The 18,960-nt window shown below is 39.0% G+C and overlaps 2 protein-coding genes across 2 annotated transcripts; both read right to left on the bottom strand.

The window, feature by feature from the left end:
- Positions 1-2,436: 2,436 nt before the first annotated feature.
- Positions 2,437-11,707, bottom strand: LOC122641391 (putative tRNA (cytidine(34)-2'-O)-methyltransferase). The gene is made up of 7 exons (XM_043834601.1): positions 11,441-11,707; positions 11,224-11,327; positions 5,285-5,353; positions 5,078-5,136; positions 4,395-4,455; positions 4,247-4,300; positions 2,437-2,716 (listed from the first exon to the last, which is right to left on the bottom strand). The coding sequence occupies exons 1-7, from the start codon at positions 11,595-11,597 to the stop codon at positions 2,438-2,440; spliced, it is 783 nt and encodes a 260-aa protein (XP_043690536.1). The 5' UTR covers positions 11,598-11,707; the 3' UTR covers position 2,437.
- A 2,836-nt stretch (positions 11,708-14,543) lies between these two features.
- On the bottom strand, positions 14,544-18,222 carry LOC122644146 (receptor protein kinase-like protein ZAR1). The gene is made up of 2 exons (XM_043837762.1): positions 16,869-18,222; positions 14,544-15,320 (listed from the first exon to the last, which is right to left on the bottom strand). Exons 1-2 carry the CDS (start codon positions 18,163-18,165, stop codon positions 14,686-14,688), a joined length of 1,932 nt encoding a protein of 643 aa, XP_043693697.1. The 5' UTR covers positions 18,166-18,222; the 3' UTR covers positions 14,544-14,685.
- Between the last annotated feature and the right edge of the window lie 738 nt (positions 18,223-18,960).

Genomic DNA, 18,960 nt, shown 5'->3' with positions numbered 1-18,960 from the left:
TAGTTCCACATCGATTGTGCTTAAGCTATGGAATGTCCATATTAGTGGCGACCAACCTTCACATGATATGACGCGTTTTAAAGTCATGCTGCGAACCTTAGCCAAAGCGAACAGTATCACAACATGTGGAGCCCTCCATGGACTGTAGCACTTCATTGGTATCAAAGCTAGGGTGTGAAGGAATGTTGTTGGTATAATTCCACAGTAGAAGCATTGATGTTGTACCACGGAATTTAGTCCTACATCGGCTGTGCTTAAGCCATGGAATGTTCATATAAGTGGTGGCCAACTTTCACATGATATGACGCGTTTTAAAACCATGCGGTGAACCTTAGCCAAAACGGATAGTATCATGGCATGTGGGGCCCGCCGTGGACTGTGTGGTACTTCAAGCTAGGTATGCAATATGCATCACTCAATGAAGAAAATCTAGCCTCTAACAGTAGAACCCATTAACCGATATTAAAAAAAAAGACAACGTTGGATGAGTTTCGACCCATTAGACTCTGCACAGTGGCATATAAAATTATTTCTAAACTTTTAGTTGAACAATTAAGGGGTTTTTAAATAGGATTGTACCACATTTTCAATCTGCCTTCATTAAAGGAAGGCAAATTAGTGACAACATGATCGTTGCTCACAAAATTGTTCATCATATATGACATTGCAATAAGAAGCATGGATGGCTTGCTATTAAACTGGATATGTCCAAGGCTTATGATAGGCTAGAGTGAAGTTTTATCAGAGCCATATTTGAATTTTTAGGCTTTTCTCTCCTTTGGTGTGACCTTATCAGTTTTCTAATTTATTTAGTAACTTATTCCATCAAGTTGAAAGGAGGAGTTTTTTATTTCTTTGAACCCTCCAAAGGTATTCAACAGGGATGTTCTTTGAGTCCGTATATTTTTATTTTAGTCATGGAAGGACTCTTCTGCCTTTAAGAGGTTTATAGGGACCTCAAATTATTTAAAGGTATCAAAATTGCTATGAATACCCCCGAGGTTACCCATCTATGCTTTGCAGATGATACATTTATCTTTTGTCATGCAAACCTTGAGGATATTAATACTATACAAGCAATCTTGAGTTTTTTTTAGGCTCTTTCGGGGCTATGCATCAACAATACTAAAAGTGCAGTGTTTTTTAGTAAAAACAATCCTTCTAATATGAGAGTGGGAATTTCTAGAATTCTTGATATGCATGAAATATCTTCAGCTTCATCCTATCTTGGGCTTCTCTCTAAATAAAGCAAAGAAAAAATATTTGATGCCCTTAATCCTTAAGGTTTAGTATAAACTCACAACTTGGAAATATTCATTGCTCTCCCAGGCTGGTAGGTCTATTTTAATTAAGTCAGTGTTGGATTCTATGTATACATATTTAATGTTATGATTTCTTATAACTAAAAGTATTTGCTCTTCCCTCAATGTTATCAGTACTAAGTTTTGGAGAGCAGAAGCCAAAGAAGGTAAAAAAACTTGCTCTAATTCCTTGGGCCCAAATGTGTAAACCCAAGACCCGCGGTGGATTAGGATTCTGGCTGAATCATCTTTCTAACAAGGCTTGAAAGCTAAATAGTTTCCTACTAATAGTCTTCCACATACAGATTTCAAATTTTTGCTTGGGAAACTGTTGAATGGAGGTTTTTCTACTAAGGATCATTTAAAGCATTTTCTTAGTATTGATGAGACCGGTGTGCTATGCTCGGATGAGAAAGAAACGGAATGACATTTTTTTTATCTTGCCCTTTCTCTGAAAGTATCTTGGGCAGCAGGATTATTAGGATTAAGAACAGAGTATCTCCATGATAGGGATATTTGTGACCTTTTTTGCACACCTTGTTGATAACCAGGGCATACCCAATCCCAAACAATCCCTCTTCATGTCTTTTTTCATTATTACTTGTTATTTCATTTGAAACACTAGAACCGTTGCCTCTTTTCTCACACTCATTCGGATCCACATGGTTATGCGTGCTATTGATAAATGGATTGCAGTTATTATTTATAACAAAACTATTATTGCTGTGCGTATGGATTATGGTTATGCAGAGTGTAAACAAGAGGCCGGAGCTCAGGGAATGCTCTTGGGACTGTAAAAATCATGGTCATTAGGATTCAAAAGGCTAGGCATTTGGACTGATTGCGAGGAATTAGCAATATGGGTAAAACCAAAGCTCTACCCAGTGGTCATGAGAGGTTTTTACTTTTTTGTTGGATATTAGCTCTGTAATTAAGTTTTTTTAAGATCATCTGTATTGTCAAGAAACATAGATCCCTTATTGATCCAGCCCATAGGCTAGCAGTAGTGCCAAATCTACTAAGACTTCATCTGATCTTTTGGATACTGTTTATCCTTTTCTGGTTTAATGAAATTATTTTATTATTAAAAAAAAGAAAAAGAAAATCTAGGATCTAACCCTTGACATTTCTAGTTATCAAGCAAATATATCTTCAGCAATAAAAGATTTCAAATTATCAATACAAGGCTCTGATGTAGATTGAAGATGCTCATAGTTTAGCTGTCTGGAAGCTTCATATAAAGCAATTCCAACACTCACAGAGAGGTTCAGACATCTAACATAAGTTTCAACCATAGGAATTCGAATGGTTCCACCACCAAAAGTTTCATTCTTGCAGTCGAGCAAAACTTCAGGAGCCAGACCAGAAGTCTCAGAACCAAATACCAGCCAATCACCACGTTTGTATGAGAAATCCTGTGTCGCCAAGCAAAAATAGAAGGTTGAGGTTGAGTGTAAGATTCTGTTTTGTTGATGCTAATGGTTAGGAATCTTAGAACTTTCATACAACGATCAGGACAAACTACTGATACAGTTTTCCATCGTAATCACAATTTACAAAACAAAATAGTTCACATAGTTTTCCTTTTCTGCTACTTTTGACTTCAGTTTTTATTTTTCTTTTGAGACTTTTTGAACCAAATATTGGAATATTGTTATGAGGGTCCTTATTTCATTAATATAATGAATAAAAGGGTGTACCCAATGCACGAGGCTCTCGCCACTGTGGGGTCTGGGGAGGGTCATAATGTACGCAGCCTTACCCCTGCTTTCGCAGAGAGGCTGTTTCCAGACTCAAAACCCGTGACCACTTGGTCACAATGGAGCAACCTTACCATTGCACCAAGGTCCGCCCTCTTCATTAATATAATGAATAAAAGCAGAAATAAATTAAAAAAAAAAACAGACGACCAGAATAGATTGTTAGGATCGATAGGATCAGCAAAACCTTGAGCTATGGCCTATCAAATAGATCTGCCACCAAACACAATGAGTGAACCACACCTAGAGATATTAACAGAGGTGGAGTAAATGGTATATCATAGTTTCATAACTAACTGTTCGACCAGCAGCTCAAAGACCTCCTGTGGCTGGTATTCAAAGTCTTACTTATAGTGGGATTCTATATCAAAAGACTCTCTAGGAATCAAAACCTGCTCATTTGGCCTCGCTAGGAACCAACCTTTCACAAAATTCAATAAGTGGAGGAAGACTTTTGACTGCAACAGAGACAAGATATCAGTTTGTGACCAGAATTCTGTAGCTTAGAGCATTGCTCCAATTAAGAGACGAAGAATTCAATCATTGAATTAGGAGTTCATCAGTGCATATTCTAGTGTGATGCTAACCCCATATGATCACTGTCCTTGGCAGCAACAACATCAAAAGTCAAAACCATGGACCAAGAATTGACTGGACTTCTTTCTTTTTTACTAAATCTTGAAACTTATTTGTTATTCTATCTCTTATTCATAATTCTAAATTTAACTATTTCTAGTTTCTACCCTCTCGCATGTTATTGTTATACATCATAAATGCTTGGTCTCTATTCCCTTTTCAATACTATAAATCCTATTGAGAGTTCCCTAAAGATCTTGGTTCGAACTCTCTGAACTTTACCAGAAAACCATCAGAATTTTCTTGATTTTGCTTTGAAAATCCTTAACTCCTTTTTTTTTTTTTAAATTAGGTTTCAACCATAAAACTCTAGCAATGATTAGAAGATATTCAAGGATTTAATTCGATTCTTATTTTTAGGGACTACTCTGTAGTAGGTTCAATATTACTTCTATGATCTTAAAGATGTCTTCCCATAGTATTCATGATCAGTATAGTTATATAAAAGAATACTTTAGTAGATTTAAGTAAAAAAACAAAAAGATTCCCAACAAAGCATTATTAAAATACTCAGAAGCAATGGGGTTAGTAAAGGCATAGAATACTTACAGAATGTATTGTTGTCCCTCTCTTAGTAAATGCTAGCAATCGCTTTTCCCCATCCTGCAGTAAGAGAGGGAAATTGCCATGTTGCACAGAGAAATTAGAGCTGTCTAGACACACACATACACTAGAGAGAGAGAGAGAGATGAAAAACCTGTTGCCTGAAATAATCTTTGAATTCTGCCCACGAGCCATGAACTTTTACAACTACATATCTGATTTAGTTGGCTAGTTACTGCAAACATGTGACTAAGTTGAAAATAATTGAAATATGTGAAAATATGGTCAAACCATTTACATCAAATAGAGGATACAGTTTTTCTGATAATATGAGAATAATAAAAATTATATTCCTTTAACTGAGAATCCTTAATGCAATACCAAGCATAAAAGGGCATACCCAGCGCATGAGGCTCCTGCCAATCCGGGGTCTGGGGAGGGTCATAATGTACGTAGCCTTAACACCCCGATTCGCGGAGAGTCTGTTTCCCAACTCGAACCCGCAACCACTAGATCGCAATGGAGCAACCTTACAGTTGCTGAGGTCCGCTTTGTACCTCAGGCAATACCAAGCATACAACATACAACAACAAACAACAACGCAGCCTTATCCAACTAAATGGGGTCGGCTACATGGATCCTTGCGCTCCAATCAGCTCTATTTGAGATCATCCTTGCCCTCCAATACCAAGCATGAGGTACAAAAAAATTAACCTGTGAATCCTAGATCAGTTTTGCAGCTTTCCTTTATTATGATTCTTATTCTTGAAAGACAAAGATAGGAGAAATATAAATGACATTAAAAAAAACCACCAATAGAGTACATTTCAAGGATACGGCCAATAGTCCAATCCAGCACGCTTGAGTTTTGTATCATCCACATGAAATCCTAATGGCTGGAATAGAGCTTATGTTACCAATTCATCAAAATATTCAAAAGCTAATGAGTAAGTCAAATATTGCAAAAGAAGATGAGAACCACATTGATCCTGCAGGTCCCAACAGACTGAACTGAGACCTCCAAGGGTTACAGCTCATACTCACCCCTACAAGGTGCAATCCAACAGCTGACGCTGCACATGTTCTAGCAATGCATCCGGTGTTTCCAGGAATCTGCCAAGAACAAGAGAAGTTTCAGTACTATCCACAACATATTAGATGCCTGTAGCCCATTGAAATCACATGGCACGGGATTTACGGATACTTATAAACAGTTGAAACACCACCTGAACTACAGTTTTTGAAATTGCAAGCATGAAAAACAATGCAAAAGCTCACATCACTGGATCAAAGTCATTACTCTGATGCATCTAGATAAACATGTATTGATTAACCCATGGAAGCTACAGAAACAGCATAAGAAATTAAGCTTCCACCAGTTGGTCACAACCAACATGAGACCACTGGAACCTCAAAACTCCAATAGAAGAAATACACAGATTTTAAACTAGTTTAATAAATTGTTATCCAGTATAGCAGTTCTTTTTCCCAATAAATCAGTAGAGACAACTCAAACTCTGGTCACTTAGTTTGATGCACCAAGCTTCTGAGTTCTGACCCAAACTCACAGGGAATGAATACCAAACAGTATTACAAGCACAGTTCAATAAATCAACCCCATGAAACTTCTTATATGTAGATCTTTTACTGAAACATGTAGATCCTTAAATTTGAATCACGAGAACATGATAATTATGTGAGTAACTTATGACTTGTAGATAAATCACAAAGTAAAACACACGAGTTAATATCTAGGAAACACAATCCATTTCTTGATCAAGAAGTTGATCATGTTTACATTTATATTGAGCAACTTGCTTGTCTGGGTATCTGCTCACTCACATTTGCATGCAGCAGTCCCCAAAACCACCACCCCCACCCCCCCCCCCAAAAAAAATATTTTATCCCCCTTCTCCAGAATGCATTTACAACTATCAGATGACTCCATCTTCCAATATCTCATTAAACAATGAAGCTGCTACTCATCAAATCCAACACTAGGGAGAAAGCCTCACATTACTTACAAAAGAAATTGTAAAGATGTAAGAATAAACTACAATTTGTCATAACAGCATGCTACCATTATTGTAACACCAAATATATATCATATTAGCTGTAGATGTAGCCAAGGTTCAAGGTTTGGGTTTCAAGACTTGTTTCAACTAGACTCGAAATCGAGATATTTTGCGAAACTACGAAGTTTCGGTCAAAACCTAGAAAGTTTCAGTTGCTAGTTTCGATTGATAGTTTTGAGGCCCAAATGGCCAAGTTAGTTCCCAAAACTTATAGGAAACCCTATTTTATGCCGTTTAAACATAGCGGAACCCTTACATTGTGTTTGGTTGCGTAAATCTGTGGGTGTTACATCCACAGATGTATGAATCTCACTTAAATTTCCTGTTTGGTTGGAAAAATCAATTTGCATCCGGAGGTACACGAAATCTTGAAATGCATCGTTTTACTGTAAAAATTGGAATCTTGAGATTCCACCTCAATAGGTGAAATCCAAATAGATGCACAACTTAAGGGGCAGGGTATAAAAGGTCATGTATCTGAAGATGCATAAATTATCGAGGAAAAAATCGATTGTTCTTGAGACCTAAAAATCTAACGTTCGAAGATCTCTGCAAGCAAGACCTGAAGAGCAATCGTTTGAAGATCTGTAAGCAAGACCTGAGCAGGTACTTCCTTCCTCTCTCTCTCTCTCTATCTCTCTGTGTCCATCTCTCTGTGTCTGTCTGTCTCTCTCACTCTCTCTAGGAAGATCTTCTTCAATGGAAGACCATCGTTGGAGCTCAAACCCTGCGTTTCAACTCCTCTGCAAACCCTTCTCAAGCTCTTGGGGCATATTTTCAAGTCATCTGCAACTCAAAGCCCAGGCAAATCTCTGCTACTCAATCGACTTGTTGAACTCTCTGCTACTCAATCGACTTGCTGAACTCTCCAGGTATTGCTTCGAAACCTTGGTCCTCAAAATTTTTAGGGTTCAACGATAAGCAGAAGGTTGGGAGTTTTGTTGCCATTATTGGCTCGAAATCTGTACAAAAAATCCATTTTCCCCTTCATTCTTCTCTCATGGTTGAACCCTAGATTTCACAAATCTCACAAATTTCATCTATTCTTAATGATTTTCTGAATTTTATGTTGAGTATTTTGTGGTTTTGCTGATTGTAATGTTTTTCGGTAGTTAATGTTGAATTTTATGTTGGGGATTATACATGCTCATTGTAATGGTTTTCGATACCTCATGCTTGGGGGTCATTAGATGAAACTCAGAGATAAAATTCAGAGAACTCTCATGAATTTTTTTTTATTCAATTTATTTATTCTTAATCTCAACATGTTAATGCCAGCATCCTTGGTTTTATATAGATTCCATGTGCTGCTACCATCTTCTTCCTAGTGTCTTGCTATATCTACCGTAAAATGGATTTAAAGTATCAATTTGTATCTAAAATTGTATTTGACTCTTGATTAAAGCCAGAGGTTGGATCTGGATTCTCTTAATCCTAAGAAATCCAATATTGATCCCCAAATGAAGCCACTTGAATCCTGAGGAATAAAATGAAAGTATCTTCATTTTCCTCTACTAAAAATTAATGTAAAATACCTGAACCCTGATAAAGTTTAGATGCATCTATAGACTTGGCACCTAGTTGTCATGGCGCCGGCGCGCCATGGCATCGCGTTGGGAGAGGGATGAGCTACGCCATGGTGGATGTCAATATATCGTATGGCGCCTACACATATGTTGGCATATCGATAAAGAAAGACTATTGCTATCAAGCTAAGTTAGCCTATCATTTGATTTTTACTATTGCTTTCAATTATTTGATAGGTTAATCTATATTTTCAATTTTCATACTTTCATATACACTAATGGATATTAGTTACACTTTCATGAATTAAACCATAGTGGCATAGTATATTAGTAGTAGTGTAGTACACTTTCATGTTGATTTTTGATGTTATAGGACATATATTATAGCATACTAAATGACATTAAAAATACAGAAAATAAAAAATTAAACATGGTCGACATGCTCGCCATGGCGGGCGACATGTCGATATATCGACGTGACACCCTTCCACCGACTTGGATCGCCGTGACGCCGTGACAACTATGCTTGGCACTTCTTGAAGCTTGAAGGGATGTTACAGTGCTGGGCATGCCTACGCAGGGTGTGGGTATGTAACAGAGAGGAAGGGCTAAGGATGGGTAGGTAGGTATAGGCATATAGTTGCTGGACAGCTGAAGAGTGCCCCCTTTGATTTGGCTAAGTTAAATGTGGGAGGGTGGATGAGATTGAGAAGAAAAAGAAAGAATTTTCATTGAAGAAATAAACAGAGCTGTATAAACTATACACCAACCCCTGTTTCTATTACACACATTCTGAAACCAAAACCTTATACATCCTTGTACATTGATGCTGTATGGTTGAGTGAGAGACTTGATTCAAAATCATAGATTTTCATTTGATTTCACAGGAACACAGAGGCTCCACAGCAACTCCTAGGTATTCAGCTTCTCTTCTTCTTCCTTTCCTCTTCTTTTCTTCTGAAGTTCTTGCTGAATCTAATAGTATCTTTCTCTAACACAGAAATCCCTTGGGAATCATAAGATTCAGCAAGTCCAGATTGTAGTTCCTTTCAAATAACAGTGGTGCAACACCTCAAGAACCCAGTTAGTAGGGTAGTCCCTTCAATCAAACAAGAAAATGATTCAATTTCCTATTCTACTCTTTAATATCTAACCATCTAATCAAATAAGAAACTCTTTTACCTTCCTTTCTTCTTCTTCTTCAATTCTCCTTTGCTTCTCTTCAATTGAGATCTCCAGCCCTCTAGTATACCATCTCCAGCTCCAATTATTCTTCAATTTTCACTGATTCAGCATTCCAATTCACAGATTTTCATTTATTTCTATATGAACACAGCAGCAACACCATTCTTCTTCTCTCCTAAGTTCCTAAATTCATTTTTGTTTTGCTGAATACACTGACCCACCTTCAAATTTAATTTAGCCCTTTATAGCATCCCACTTAAACTCTACTTAATCAAAAGCTAACCCAATCTCATACTTTAATTAAACCTTATTAACCCATGTAAGCACCCAACATTATTTATAATATTAATTAGCTGTAAATTAGATTCACCATGGTCAAATTGTAAGTTCCAAACTCTATTTGATGGGTCTTTAGCTCAAGTTGGTAGAGCACTTGGAGCATAATCATGTTCCAAGGGACAGTGGTTCAAATCCACTAAGACCCTTTTATTCAACCGTTCAAAACATAGTCAGTTAAGGTAATTTTAGAATGACAACTCTTAGCCTTTTTGTTTGAGGTCTTATATCCAGTTAAAGTAATTTTAGAATGGTTTAGTTCGTGTTATTGATATTGACTAGTTAAAAATACTCAATTTGTTAAATACTTATATTCTAATTGTGAGAATATTTTATTATTATTAAATAATAAAATAATTAGTATAATTAATTTTATTTCATATTGCATTTTATCATATTTTGGGTAGATTCCGGTTTCAGAATCAGGGTAACCAAACAGTTATTCTGTCAGATTCGTTCATCCACAGATACTCTGATCTATGGATGTTACATCTGAGTCAATGCAGACATCCAGAAATTTACGCAACTAAACGCAATGTTAGATTGTAAAAAAACACATAAAAAATAGTAGTTTGGCTTTGGAACCTAGATTGGTAGCGTACTCAGTACACTGTACAATGTTGTATACACAAAATTTAGTACTAGAACATACATAATTTAATTAAAACAATTAAAATATGCTTTAGAAATGAATAAACATAAAATTGGAAATCATTTTATAATTATCAAATGTTATTCATGGTTCATTCCAAGAAATGGGAGTGATTTTGCCACAAATCACAAAAACTGAGGTTTCTAGGAAGTTTCTTTCCAAAGGAACGATCTTTTTTATTTTACTGAGGGAGCCAACAAACAATTAGAAAAAAGTTTAAATTCTAAAAAAGAGTGTTCTTATTTGAACCGCCTCGTGAACTTCAACCAATTATGCGCTTCAATATAATTACCTGGAGTAAGCGCTATAGCTTGTTTCCAATACTGAGCAGCTTAGGAGGCAACAGAGATTCGACTTCCCCTGGGGGTAGGGTACTACGAAAGGAAGTTGATCATAGATTATCAATAAACCTAGAATTGATTCTTCCTGGGTTGATGCCCAAGCGGTTAATGGGGACGGACTGTAAATTTGTGGGCAATATGTTTACAATTCCCTCTTTGGAGTTTAACCTAGTAAAACGATAGTAAAACTTGAAACATAGTTGAAATTTCATCGAAACTGTGAAATTTCGATTGAAACCATGCATTTTATACAAATGGTTTGACCGAAAAAATACCGAAATCCGTAACATGGTCAATATTTCACCAAAACTGTGAAATTTCGGTCGAGACATTGCAAGTCTTCAGTATCACATGTTGGTTTGTTTCGAAATCCCGTGAAACCGAAATATTTCGGTTGGTTTTGCAAAATTTCCTCAAAACCTTGGCGTTCTCAACACCTTGGGTCACAGAGTCTCCTTGACAACTATGCTTTTGAACCTTATTTGAGGGGAGTTGGGAGGAACCAAGAACGGAAGAACCCAATGACAACAATGAGAAAGATTTTTATCTTTTAACTGGAATGCAGAGATATACACATACAGCTTCAGTCGCATTCTTCACTATAATAGCTTCAGCTACTGCATTCAATTCTTGTTACTAAACTAGTCAGTTTAATAGCTTCAGCTACTCATTGGCGTCCAATATTCGGGACTAAACTAGCAGCGTCAATGGGTAACACCTAGATTTCATCAAACAGAAAACCTCAAAACAAAAGCGGTGGGATTTGGGGGGTGGGGAGTGGGGTGAACATATTCAATTCCTAAACAATGACCAAAAATCTTGCTTGAAAAATGTCAAATATAAATAAAAGCCAGTTAGGAAGAGATACCTGAGGAGAAACTAATACCACTTGGAGAAGTCTATCCCGCGATACTTCGCCGACTGCCTGGCCAGAGCTCTCAGGCAGAGAGCTCACACCATTTCTTACTGCCACTTCATGAAAGAAAAATGGCTATGTGTCAGGTAAACAACAAACATCACAAATTGAAGAAACGAAAATTCTTCAAAACGAATTGATTTTAGCAGAGACTCATCCGAATTTGTACATGAACAGCGGTGACGTGTGAGCCGTGGAGAAGAGGAGAGCGAGATGTAACGCTTTTTCCTGACTTCTGCAAATAATAAGGGGTAGATAAAATAAGCTCTAGAGCGGAAATGGAATGGCGATACAAAATTTAGGGTTCTCAGACCACTTGAATCCATTCTCTCTCTTTCTGTTGCAGTCTTGCAGACACAACAAGAAGAGTCTTTGACAAAGGGAAGCCAATATTTTCTGTCTCGGCCCAATCACTGGACACCGATTCACGGTCGCCTGTTGGTCAGGTAATATAAAGTATAGATCCGGCTCCTCTGTAGCGCAGCATTAGAACTCGCCGCGTGGATGAACTCCCATTTGGCAGGCACAGATTGAGCTGGAAATTCTGAGCATGGTGCACATGCGATGGACAGGAAGATTTCTTATTTTTAAAATCCGGATTTTCAGCTCAATCCACACCGTCTGAATGGGACGAGCTCTAGTGCAACGTTACAAGATCTATAGGGCAGGGGAGTTCGATTCAATATCGCCTAAGAAGCAACCATGTAGGGTCAAGGGAAAATTATCGCCCCCAGTACTACTGTGTGTGCTGTGCACATCGTGCGGTGCAGCATCGCCCATATGTGCACGGTGGGGCCAAGGTCCTGTCTATGGTGTGGGAAGTCAAAATCTGATCCCCAATTTGAATTGGAATCGGCTGGTTCTGACTTCCGAGCCAATTATGAATTCCAATGTGTGGGCAATGCAAACTATTATCCATATAGATTCCACATGAATCAAAACATGAGAGAATGTATATGGTTCCCATATCTCATTATGTGAGAGGACGTATGTTAGAATCTTCACTGGAGCATCGTGCGCCTTTTTCCCCCAAAAAACATACTTGCTTGCAAATGCGAAGGTAATAGTTGAAATTTATCAACATTAACGTAACCCAGGAAATACACATACCCAAGCCCTACAAAAAGCTATGATTTTTTGGTTGGAAGTTGCATTCTTTATTAATTTTGTTTAGGCAAAAAGAACGCTGTTTAATCATTCTCCTGTACTCACATAGAAGAGGAGGGGAAATGACCATCTCACCCCTAGTTGGATACCCCTATACACCCCCTCATTGGCCCGTGTTAGTGCAAAATCCACGTCACTAGTCAACGAACCCTTACCCTTTTGTTAGGTGAAAAATTGTCTGAGTTAACCAAGGAGGATGGCTTGCATGGTGCGCTTATTTTTCCCAAAAAAACATATAACATGCAAAATGCAAAGTTTTGGGTTGGAATTTCTCAACATTAACCTAACCCATGAAATGAACATACCAGCCTAAGCCTTTAAAAAAGGGCGGGCTATGGTTTTTTTTGTCCCACATTGCATTCTTTATTAAAATACTAATTTTGTACAAGAAAAACGAGTGTTTTCTGATCGCCTTCCCTTGTACCGACACACAAGGGAGGCGAAATGATCACCCCACTCCTCCTGTTGGATGCCCCTGTGTGCCCCCTATTGGATCCCATGCTGGTGCAGAAGCCATACGATAAATCATTCCCTTTTTGTTTAGGTAAAATGTTACCTGGGCTGACCAAGGAAGGTACACTAGTTCCATCTCTCTTTATCTCTCTCATCCTCACAGGAAAGACTTCTCTACTACCAAAGTCCCATTTACGAAGCCAATGCATTGCCCGTCATTGTGACACTCCCCTGTGCCGTTGTGCAAGCACCCTCTCCCTCTTTTTGGACACCTTTAAAATTGCAAAGAGATAAGTCCTACCTTTTAAGGGTGTCAACCGGTTGATTTTGGTCGGGACTAATCGATCCTCACCAATTTAAGGTCTCGCACTGTTACCACATCATTTAGCTAATCTTACCTCATACGTTAGGAATGGAAATGTTTATATTCGGTTACTGGTTCATAGTCGGGCTAATCAGACTATTATCGGTCTTTAGATGGGCCGATTGGCTAGTTGGATTAAAAACGGACCATAAACATGCCATAAAAACATCGATCAAGTTTATAAAAAGCTAATCAGGTTATAAACAGGCTTTAAACAGTCGGTCCCAGTTGGGCATCCTACAACCAAGAACCATGAATGCTTGAATAATAATCGGTTTAGGCCCAGCACCAGACCGTTTACAACCTCTACTCCTTGTCTTCCCAAAGACATTGCACAGGTGATTCCTTGAAGGATGCCTTTGGTTTCTGATTCTTATGCTGATCCTGTATCACCAAAATCCATATATGCAGAAATGATATGATTGTCAGCAAGAATGATGGATGTCCATGCTCCTTGTTTGGATATGGGGTCGAGGCTTCCATTAGAAATGATGATTAATTTTCCTGTAGATGGTAATCTGATGTAAAAATCCAAAGGTGGGTTTATTGTGGTTGGAAGGGTTATTTCATCTTTGTTAAATAACAGCTTTAGGTTACATTCCCATCTTCTTATTTGGTTGAGGACCTTGGTTGGATTTGGTTTGAGGTTCTGGAAAATGAGATGATTACTGATCCCCATTTTTCAATCCTCCACCCCCCCCCCCCCCTCAACCTCCCCGAATCCGGATCAGCTACCCACATGGGGACAAGTGGGGACAGACCTGACCCCTTCATGGGGCGTGGATCCCACACCCTATGGGCGGTTCCCACACCCCCATGAAGGGTTCAGATCTGTCCCCACCCGTCCCCATGTGGGTAACAGATTTGAACTCAACCTCCCCTCCCCAAATAAAGAGTTGTAATGTTTTCAAAATTTTAAGGTGGACAATAAAGTTGTTCCATTGTGACCCAATGGTCCCCAAATTGACCCTCCCCACTCAGTACCCCTTTTTAATGTTTCCAAGATTTTGAAAGCTTTTATGTAGATTAATTACTGAAAGTCTGATAAAAAATAAACCTTTTGGCTCTACTGGTTGCAAGAAAAATTAGGGAGGAAAAGTGAAATTTTTTAAATTCAAAAGAGAAACTTTTGTAATCATTGCTCAACAAGTCAACATGATTACAAAATACTGTTTTTTAAGTTTGAATATTTTGCTTCAAAGGTGAGTCCACCTGGTCCCGGTGCCAAAAGAAATTAAAGAAAAAAAATTCATCACAGAACCAGTAAAAACCGCACACTCAAGAAGCCAAGCTAAGAAGAAGGATTCAGTGATATTCAAAACAGAAAAACCTCAAGAAACCACGACTATTAACAAAATCATCCAACCATTTCCTCTTATAGCCAGATTTCACTTCTAAGTGGAACAGAAGAATCTCACACGTTTCAGCATTCAATTACATCCAATCCGATCAAGACTCTCAGAAACAGCTTTCATCCTAGGCCTTAAATCCTGGTCGAATTCTGTACAGTTGAGTGCTACATGAAATACTGCAAGGACTTCTTTCTTCGCCTGAACTTCCTGTAGAAGCGCCTGGTCTACAATCTCAGACAAGGGCCGTTCTTCCCGAAACACCTTTCTCACGTAATACTCCAATCCCTTGCCATCATTTTCTGGCCCAGCATCTGGTAGTTGGCCAGTTAAGATCTCTAAAAGCATCATGCCGAAGGAGTACACATCACACTTCTGTGTCAACTTGAAGCCAGGGACTCTTGCCTCTGGTGCCATGTAACTGGCAGAATTGCCCATTGAACTTTTCAACCCGAGCCCGATGATTTGTGTTGAGCCTTGCTTCTTAGATGTTATGTCAGTAGATTTATAACTGCCTGAGACAAGACGAGTGAGGCCAAAGCCGGAGACATATGGCTGGAGATCATTGTTGAGAAGGATCTTCGACGATTTTATGTTCCCATGAACATATTTCCTAGGGCTGCACTCATGAATACACATAAGACCCCTTGCAGCCCCTTGTGCAATTTTCAACCGTGCAGTCCATGATAAAGGCGGTGACAAATTTGAAGGCCCGCCTACAAAATCCAACCAGAAAAGAACCTTAGCAGAAAAATTATCCTACATGGGTATTTAGGAAAGAAACACCTTAACAAACACATCTAGTTTTGCCATGTGGATGAGTTATGTGGTAAATCTGATTGTTGGATATATAGGGAATGGCCTGAATAGGTTACGTGTCAAATTTCAGCCTCAATTTCAACCATTTTGCCTCCTATCTGATGCCATGCTTTCCCTTTAACTGCAATTTCAATTACACTTACAGCTGTGTTCGTTTTGTCAAAAAATATTTTACAGGATTCATTGAAGGCCTATACAAACCTGTATAAGGATTTTTTTTTTGGTAAGAACCTGTACAAGGATTAGAAAGGGGGGGAATGTGTTGCTGTCTTGCTGATACACAATACAAAAGTTGTAAAACAACACCTATTTCGAAATTCAAGATGCTGTTTTACTAAAGTAGTGATGGTGTCTTTATCGTTGTTACTCTCAGCTCCCATGGAGGACTCCACCCCCATCATATGGCTGGGATTCGTTCCCTCACCCAACCATGTTAAATGTTTTTATCTGTCATGTCCAACCAAGAAAATTCCAAATAGCGGAAAAATATAAATATTAACATTTTTCCCTAAAATGTTTTGCAGTAAAACAACCACAGCATAGCAGAGCTCACACACTGTTACAAAACCAAAGGCATAGCCACAGTAATTTTAGATTCAGCCTTGTAGTTACCCAGAAAGGAAAAAAATAGAAAATGAAGAACTCTGGCAAGGGTGTAAAGACACACCCCTACCTCCAAATCATGTCAGTAAATGCTAGAGTGGGAGATGAAGAAAACCTCATAATCCAGAGTCCCTGAACATATTTCCCTCTGCAGTAGTGCCCCATTAAAGAAATCACAAAACAACATTGTTTACAAGTTCCAACTAATAAGTAACATGGCTAATGTATTAAAAGAAACAGAGCAAGTAAACGCCAACAGAGGATCAGACATTACTAAATCAATACTCAATACAATGAAGACAATAAGAAAACAATGAAAGAGTGGTAGAGTATCAGAGCACTCAAATTCATATACAATGGATACTCACTCACAACCAACCCAGTCAAGGAAAACAATAAGAAAACTCTGTAAGAGTTGCAGGGTTTCAGAGCATTGGATCCATTTTCAGAGCACTAGATCAGGTTCACTCATATTCATATACAATGGATACCCACTAACAACCAAGCCAATAAATGAAAACAATAAGAAAATTCTGAAAGAGTTGCAGAGTTTAGATACCCACTAATAAATGAAAGAGTTGCAGAGCACTGGATCAGGAGCACTCACATTCATATACAATGGGTACCCACTAACAACCAACCCAATAAATGAAAACAATAAGAAAACTCTAAAAGAGTTGCAGAGTTTCAGAGCACTGGGAGCAGGGGCACACACATTCATATACAATGGATACCTACCCAGGGCATTATTGTCAATTTAATATTTCAGACTGGGTATTATCCATTCAACCACCAAATTAAGACCATTAAAATGCAAAGATAAAGAGCAGAGTAGAGTTTACCGTGCAACGCGAAGTACAAACTACCATTGGGGATAAAATCAGATATCAGAAGCTTCTCATCAAACGCATAATAGTAAGCTCTCAGCCGCACGATGTTTGGGTGGCGGACCCTCCCGATTGCTTCCACTTCCGTTTCAAAATCTTTCAGCCTTAAAACCCCACCGGTTTCACTCAGTCGCCGGACCGCCACCACGGCCGCTGCAGAACCACCGGATCCTCTTCCCACCACCACTTTGTACACAATCCCACTCCGGCTTTTCCCTGCCACGTACGCGGATGCCCTCAACAAATCCTCTAATTCCAACCCAAACCCCTCCTCCACTACTACGAACTTTCCCTTTTGCCCTTCATCCTCGCCTTCCATATCCGAAAAATCTTTTCCCATTTTACCCTCGTCCGACACCCATTTTTTCCGATACAGCCACATCGAAACCGAAACGGCTCCAACAATGAAAGAAACCCCTGAGATTATCGGAACAACTGCTGAGCTAGCTCTAGGTTTCGAGCTTGGTTGTTGGGGAATTGCTCCATTAGGGAAATCAGGGTTTGAATTTCTAGGGTTCATTGGGTTTATAGTGAGAGTAGGGTTTCCAGCTTCTGGGCAAGCAGTTCGTAACGGGAATCCACAGAGACTAGGGTTCCCAATGAAAGATGTGGGGCCTTGATTCAATAGAGAACCCACCTGAGGAATTTTACCGGACAGATTGTTGTGCCGGAGATCTAAGTTCACGGCGACAGGGAAACTTCCGTACGACGCAGGAACCTTGCCGGAAAACATGTTGTAGGAGAGATTTAGAGTTCCGGAGAGCTCTTGAAGGTCACTGAGACAATCTGGGAGAGATCCGTTCAAGAGATTGTAGGAGAGGTCCAAATGAATCAGGTGTTTGAGTGATTTGATCTGTCCTGGGATATGACCTGTGAGGAAATTGTGAGAGAGATCGAGAGAGACGAGAGAGGTGGCATTAAAGAGACGAGAGGGGATTGGTTTGGTGAAGTTGTTGTGAGAGAGGGAGAGGAGACGAAGAGAGACGAGCGCACCGAGTTCTGAAGGTATGTAGCCATTGAAACCCTTATTGGGTAGGTAGATTTCGGTGACTCGGCCGCTAGTGCAAGTGATTCCATCCCAGTGACATGGGTTTGAGTCATCTTCCGACCAAGTGTGAAGAACACGAGTTGGGTCTGTAGAGATAGCTGCTTTGAGCGCTAGGAGGGAAAGACCATCGGAGTTCAAAGAGAAAACGAGGGAAGAGAATAAGAGGGTAAGCAGAGTAAAGTAACCCAGCAGATAAAACTCCATTTGCGTCTCTTCTCTTTCCGGTATTGTTCGCTTGGCTTGTTCTCTAATCTTCTTTGTTTACTACGTATTTGCCATTTTTGCAACCAGGAGTTGCAGAAGGCGAGTTATCGAAGAAAGAGAAAGAGAGAAAGGGTTGAAGAAGAAAGTGAAGCTTCTGTGTTTACTACGTATTTGGCATTTTTACAACGAGGAGTTGCAGAAGGCGAGGAATCGAAGAAAGAGAAAGAGAGAAAAGGTTGAAGAAGAAAGTTAAGCTTTGGGGACCTGAGCTGTAGACAATGGTGGACTCTTTTCGAGGTGGACTCCGCAATTTGAAAAATAAGACAACAATACCCTCGAATTTTTTTAAGTTTAATATTAAAAATATGGGCATTAGATGCCAGTGATGAAGTGTGGAAAAGCATCTCAATGATGAGTTTGTTTACCGAAATACCCTGTAAATGCTATTAGTACACGGCTCCAGGCCTCCAGCTCATTGATTAGAGGGGCAAATTCAGGAAACATACTGAATAGGTCTTCGTATTCTAATATTCTGAATAGGGGTATTATTGTAATTCGGTCATTTGAAATTTAATTTTGTCTGATTTCTATTTTCCCTAGAAAAGCCTGCGCTTGCTGAAGATGAAAAAATAGATATACTATCGTCGCAGGCGCAGCGCAGGTCACTTTTTCCACTTTTCAGTTTCCACTAAGGAGGACACATGCGGCAATTTATTGAAAGTTAGGGTTATAATCTGGTAAATAACCAACAAGTATCCACTAGAAAGGGAGCTGGGTATTAATTATTTAATTTGC

This window comes from Telopea speciosissima, chromosome 10 (genome assembly GCF_018873765.1).
Source record: "Telopea speciosissima isolate NSW1024214 ecotype Mountain lineage chromosome 10, Tspe_v1, whole genome shotgun sequence".
Classification (NCBI taxonomy): Eukaryota; Viridiplantae; Streptophyta; class Magnoliopsida; order Proteales; family Proteaceae; genus Telopea; species Telopea speciosissima.
This window is presented reverse-complemented; position numbering and strand designations above follow the sequence as displayed.

Excerpts from the sequence above, each read along its gene's own strand:
- LOC122641391 (XM_043834601.1), bottom strand. The coding sequence starts at position 11,597 with ATGGATTCAAGTGGTCTGAGAACCCTAAATTTTGTATCGCCATTCCAT. Across the intron at positions 5,354-11,223 it reads TGGTATTAGTTTCTCCTCAG|ATTCCTGGAAACACCGGATG; the intron begins GTATCTCTTCCT and ends TGTTCTTGGCAG. Across the intron at positions 5,137-5,284 it reads TTGGATTGCACCTTGTAGGG|CCATTAGGATTTCATGTGGA; the intron begins GTGAGTATGAGC and ends GCTCTATTCCAG.
- LOC122644146 (XM_043837762.1), bottom strand. The coding sequence starts at position 18,165 with ATGGAGTTTTATCTGCTGGGTTACTTTACTCTGCTTACCCTCTTATTC. Across the intron at positions 15,321-16,868 it reads TTTGTACTTCGCGTTGCACG|GCGGGCCTTCAAATTTGTCA; the intron begins GTAAACTCTACT and ends TGGATTTTGTAG.